This window comes from Octopus bimaculoides, chromosome 26, assembly GCF_001194135.2.
Source record: "Octopus bimaculoides isolate UCB-OBI-ISO-001 chromosome 26, ASM119413v2, whole genome shotgun sequence".
NCBI classification, from domain to species: domain Eukaryota; kingdom Metazoa; phylum Mollusca; class Cephalopoda; order Octopoda; family Octopodidae; genus Octopus; species Octopus bimaculoides.
In genome coordinates this window covers 16865738-16871679 of record NC_069006.1, presented here as the reverse complement: position 1 = coordinate 16871679, position 5942 = coordinate 16865738, and the positions used below count along the sequence as shown (strand labels likewise).

The 5942-nt window shown below is 34.7% G+C and overlaps 1 protein-coding gene across 2 annotated transcripts in view; it reads right to left on the bottom strand.

The window, feature by feature from the left end:
* The window catches only part of LOC106883039 (solute carrier family 2, facilitated glucose transporter member 3), a 24248-nt gene that overhangs the window by 11038 nt on the left and 7268 nt on the right, over positions 1-5942 (bottom strand). Inside the window, exons 2-4 of one of the 2 annotated variants that reach the window (XM_014933901.2) lie at positions 4395-4502; positions 1677-1775; positions 995-1155 (exon numbers count right to left, since the gene is read on the bottom strand). In XM_014933901.2, the coding sequence (XP_014789387.1) occupies positions 995-1155; positions 1677-1775; positions 4395-4502 (368 nt within the window). The remainder of the gene's footprint in view (positions 1-994; positions 1156-1676; positions 1776-4394; positions 4503-5942) is intronic. The other variant, XM_014933902.2, reaches the window with a different exon arrangement.

Sequence of the window (5942 nt, the reverse complement as noted above, 5' to 3'; positions counted from 1 at the left end):
TCGTGTCTGTGAATATATTCCTTCTTAGCCAGGACTGGGCAGCCAGAGATAATATGATTTATTGTTTCTTGTCGATCTCCACATATTCTACAGTTACTTGTTATATTTCTTTTCATTATGTGTTTTTGGTAATTTCTGGTGGGGAGACTTTGGTCTTGTGCAGCAATTAAAAATCCTTCAGTCTCTGCTTTGAGTCCTGAGCTTCTCAGCCATTGCTGGGATTTTTCTCTGTCTATTTCTTTCGCATTTAGTTTAGCCCAGTATTTACCATGTAGGGGCTTTTCTTGCCATCGTTTTATCATGGTCCGTTGCTATTATTATTGTCATTATTATTATTGTTATTATTATTATTATTGTCATTATTATTACTATTATTATTATTGTCATTATTATTATTATTATTATTATTATTATTATTATTATTGTCATCATTATTATTATTGTTATTATTATTGTCATCATTATTATTATTATTATTATTATTGTCATTATTATTATTATTATTATTATCATTGTCATCATTATTATTATTATTATCATTGTCATCATTATTATTATTATTATTATTATTATTATCATTGTCATTATTATTATTATCGTTATTATCATTGTCATCATTATTATTATTATTATTATTGTCATCATTATTATTATCGTTATTATCATTGTCATCATTATTATTATTATTGTCATCATTATTATTATTATTATTATTATTATCATCATTATTATTATTATTATTATTGTCATCATCATTATTATTATTATTATTGTCATCATCATTATTATTATTATTATTAAGAAAGCAGTGAGCTGGCAGAATCATTAGCATGCAGGGTGAAATGCTTAGCGGTATTTCATACGTACATACAGACATCTAGGTTAGAAACTGCTTCTTTCTCTATTGGCAAGAAATCTTGAAATAAACTGAATAATGACATACATACAGACATAACAACAATGTTATGATGTCAAGAATTAAAACATCACATACCTTCCAAAGTTCTTGATAAAATAAGAGGCAATATAACCACCAATCATTCCTCCGATGCAGTATATTGATACAGTTAAACCCCAGAGAAATGGTTTCAAATTGCCAGACAGATACTGTTTTTCACGGGAGTGTAGTGTATCATTGTAAAATTCTAACAATACCTGGGATGGAAACAAGAAAATTAAATATATAGGTAGACGGAAGACTGGACAAAGAGAAGGATGGACTGATGAAGACATAAATAGGTAAGAAAGGTCGTATGAGTGGACAGGTGCATTTGGTGGGTGGACAGATGGACACATAGTTGGATGGATGGATGGATAGACAGAAAGATAGAAATGTAGACAGAAAGTTTGACAGACAGATAGATAGATAGATAGATAGATAGATAGATAGATAGACAGACATGTAGATAGACAGATAGATAATGAGACAGGCAGACAGACAGACAGACAGATAGACAGATAGATAGATAGATAGATAGATAGATAGATAGATAGATAGATAGATAGATAGATAGATAGATAGATAGTTAGTTAGATAGATAAACAGACATATAGATAGACAGATAGATAATGAGACAGGCAGACAGACAGACAGATAGATAGACAGATGGACAGGCAGATAGTGTACATGAAAGAGTCAGACAAAGGAAGAAACAATGGTAAAAATGTAAACTCACTTTTTCTGGCAAGTTCAGTACTCCTATATGGTAGCCATACTGGAATGATGATCCAATGATGCAAGCAAATATTGAAAAAACAAGTTTCTGGAAGCATCCCTGAAATAGAGTGAGAGAAAGAATAAAATTAAAGTTAGAGAGGATTATATAGCAGCAATAAAAGTCATCTGGAAATTCTATTAAAACCTTATTAAAATTCCATTTAAAATTCATTAAAAATCCAATAAACTACCATTTATGAACGTGGTAACTCCATCGATATTCTATTAATATAAATCCTTTAAAAAATACTCAAAATTCTGTTAAAACTACACTTAAGGCCCCATTAAAGTATTGAATCCCCAACTAAGGCTCTTTGAAATGCCAACATGGCCTTATAAATAATAATGATAATAATAATAATAATAATAATAATAATAATAATAATAGTTTCAAATTTTGGCACAAGGCCAGCAACTTCAGGGGAGTTGCTAAGTCGATTACATTGACCTAAATGCTCAAGTAGTACTTATTTTATCAACCCTGAAGGATAAAAGGCAAAGTTGACCTTAGAGGAATTTGAACTGAGAACATGAAGACAAACGAAATGCCTCTAAGCATTTTGCCTAGCACTTTAACAATCTGCCAGATCACAGCCTTAATAATAATAATAATAATAATAATAATAATAATAATAACCCTTTCTACTACAGGCACATGGCCTGAAATTTAGGTAGGAGCGATTGTTGATTACATCTACCCCAGTACTTAATTGATTGACCCTGAAAGGATGAAAGGCAAAGTCAACCTTGGCAGAATTTGAACTCAGAACATAAAGGCGGACAAAATGCCACTAAGCATTTGCCTGCCAAGCTGACAATTCTGCCAGCTCGCTACCTTAATAATAATGATAATAATAATAATGATGATGATGATGATGATGATGATGATGATGATGATAATAATAATGATAATATTGATACTTGGGTGTTAAGTATCTTCTACGATACTTAGCATCTAGGCACCGAGTCTTACAAATGTTGATGAGGAAAGTGGACACAAGTGAGAAATGTCAAGAATCTCAAGGAAGATCAAAAATATATAACCGTACTCTTTTTTTTTTTAATCACTTAACCCTTTCGTTACTGTATTTATTTTGAGATGCTCTGTGTTTCTTTCAATTATTTTAAATATAACAAAGAATTTAATAAAATAACTTAGTTATCATTCGGCTAGTGTTAGGAACATGAATTGTGACTAAGGTTTGGTGGAAGAATTTAATTCAAAACTTATGAAACCAAGACATTTGTTCTCAGAGCCAGAGCCGGTTTCAGCCGGGTTGGTAATGAAAGGGTTAGATCAACAAGAAAAACAATGGCTATGATTCTTTTTAGGGTTTCCTTTTCAGGTATCCTCAAACTGGAGACCATAGCCTAATGTTTGGAACAGATGCAACAAAAGTTACCCAAAGACCAGGTGGTGGAGTTAAAGGGGGGGCAATGCATTAAACCTTCTTATGTTTGTGAATAGTTCAATTGTTCTGTTCAATTATGCATGTAGCTGGAGTCCACCTGCAAAAACCATATTTCTAATGAAACATCACCAAAAGAAAATGCAGGTGTGATTGTGGGGTAAGAAGCTAGTTTCCGAAACGTATGATTCTGGGTTCAGTCCCACTGTGTGACACCTTGAGCAAATGTCTTCTACTAGAACTTTGGGCCAACCAAAGCATTGTGAGTGGATTTGGTAAATGGAAACTGAAAGAAGCCCAGTGTATATAAGTATGTATGCATGTATGTATGTATGTATGTATGTGTGTGTGTGTGTATATATATATATATATCAGTGTGTATGATTCTTTGTGTCTGTGTTTGTCTCCACGTCACCACTTGACAACCAGTGTTGGTGTGTTTACATCCCTGTAATTTAGTGGTTCAACAAAAGAGACTGATAGAATAAGTACCAGGTTTAAAGAATAAATACTGGGGTCGATTTGTTTGACTAAAATTCTTCAAGGCAGTGCCCCAGCATGGCCACAGCATGACTAGAACAAATAAGAAATAAAAGATAAAAAAATCCTCATGGGACCACAACTGGGCTTTTATTGGTTGAGACTAGCTCAACTCCTCTCAGGTGTTTGTCAGACTGATGCAGATTTTTCTGTGTGACTCCTAAACAGAGTTCATTTCAAAGAGCAAATCAAGTAACAGGTGGATTGTTCTTCCTGGATAGGCTGCTAGTCTAATATAAATTAACTTTCTCCAATAGGCCAGAATACCTGTTCTCTGTATCTAGAGTCTAGATGCCTTACTTGGGCTTATAGAATCCCTTGTTCTTCCACAGGAAATGGCTGAAGCAGATTTTGAACTGTAGACCCCGTCAACTAGAAACCTTTATCCTCACTGAGATTTGATCTGTACATGTTAGACATCTTCAGAACAACATTTCAAAGTTAAGCAATAGATGAGGTAGGGGGGAAGCTGAGAGAGAGAGAGAGAGAGAGACGGAGAGACAGAAAGAAACAAAGAGACAGCCAGGGAGAAAACAATGTTAAGCCAGGCAGGCAAGAAGTGTGGTACAAAGAAGAGGGGTTTGGAGGGATAATAGTAACACTGATGTCAGTGAGGTAAGAAGGTGGAATGGCGATCGCAGCAGCAGCAGCTGTGATGCTGGGGATGACACACAGACAATGACTCCAACAAAAGAGGAAACTGGCCGGAGAAATGTGGGAGAAACTACCTGGAAATGACAGCACTGCAGACTATCTTGTTGTCGGGGAGTTATAGAGAACTCAGCTAGGATGCCATCTTGAAGAGAATCATTCATCTTTTCAGATTCATTTTTCAGCTGTAACAAAGATGGATGATTAATGATGATGGATGATTAACGGTGATGATAGAGCAATGGTGATCAGTAATTAATGGTGGTGAGGGATTAATGATGGCAAGTGGGTGCTGGTGCCACATAAAAAAGCACCCAGTACACTCTGTGGAATGGTTAGTGTTGGGAAGGGCATCTAGCCTTAGAAACCAAGCCAAAACAGGCTATGGAACCTGGTGTGGCCTCTGGCCTTGCCGGGAGCTGTCAGGCTGTCTAACCCATGACAACATGGAAAACAGACGTTAAATGTTGATGATGGTGATGTAATTAACAGTGATATGGGAGATAAATGATAATGCATGATTAGTGGTAATAGGAAATTAATGGCAGTGGGTAATTAATGGCAATGAATAATTAATGAGTGGAGGTGATTAAATTGGATGGATAGTTAATGACAATCGGTGATGGATGACTGAGTGACGGCCAATTACTGACAGCAGATGATTAATGATGAATGGCAATTAATGATGATTGGTGATTAATGAAGAATTTGAAATATAACAAAATTGAAAAAATTGCAACTTTAATTAAGAGGAATAATACCGACAGAGTATTAAATGTTCTGCTGAACAGTACAAGGTTTGTCCTTATCCAAAAGATCAAGGATGCAAGACATTCCAGTTACAACCATACTGTTGTGGTCGTCGTCATTTAACGTCCACTTTCCATGCTAGCATGGGTTGGACGATTTGACTGAGGACTGGTGAGGTTTATTTACGAGTGTGTAGTTAGATTGTGTGTATTGATATGTATGTTTGTGTATGTAGATATGCATGTAAATGTATGCATAGATGTGTATATATTTGTGCGCATATATATTTGTATTCGTGTGTCTATATATGGGTATATGCATACACACACATATATATGTCTGTGTGTGTATGTGAATATATAGATATCTACACTCTCTGAGTGGTTGGCGTTAGGAAGGGCATCCAGCTGTAGAAACTCTGCCAAATTTAGATTGGAGCCTGGTGTTGCCATCCGGTTTCGCCAGTCCTCAGTCAAATCGTCCAACCCATGCTAGCATGGAAAGCGGACGTTAAACGATGATGATGATAGTGTGTGTGTGCAAGTATGTTCACACAGGTGAATATATGTTCATGTGTAATATATGCGATGATATATGGTCACATCTGAACATGTAGGGGGTTTTTCACTTTCATTTTATTTTATTTTGTTTTTACTTTTTAGTATTAGATGTCTCTTTGTACACTTTTTACATGTATGGAGGTATGAGCATTTTATTTATGAATTCTCTCTGTTGTTTAATTTATATTATCTATTTAGGTTATTATTATTATTTTTTTTTTTTTGCCTGGACTCTGTAGTCCTGCTATTTAAAGATTAAAAAAAAAAACCATAATAACCTTATCTTCTATGAGTTGGAAGAAGATATTAAATTCG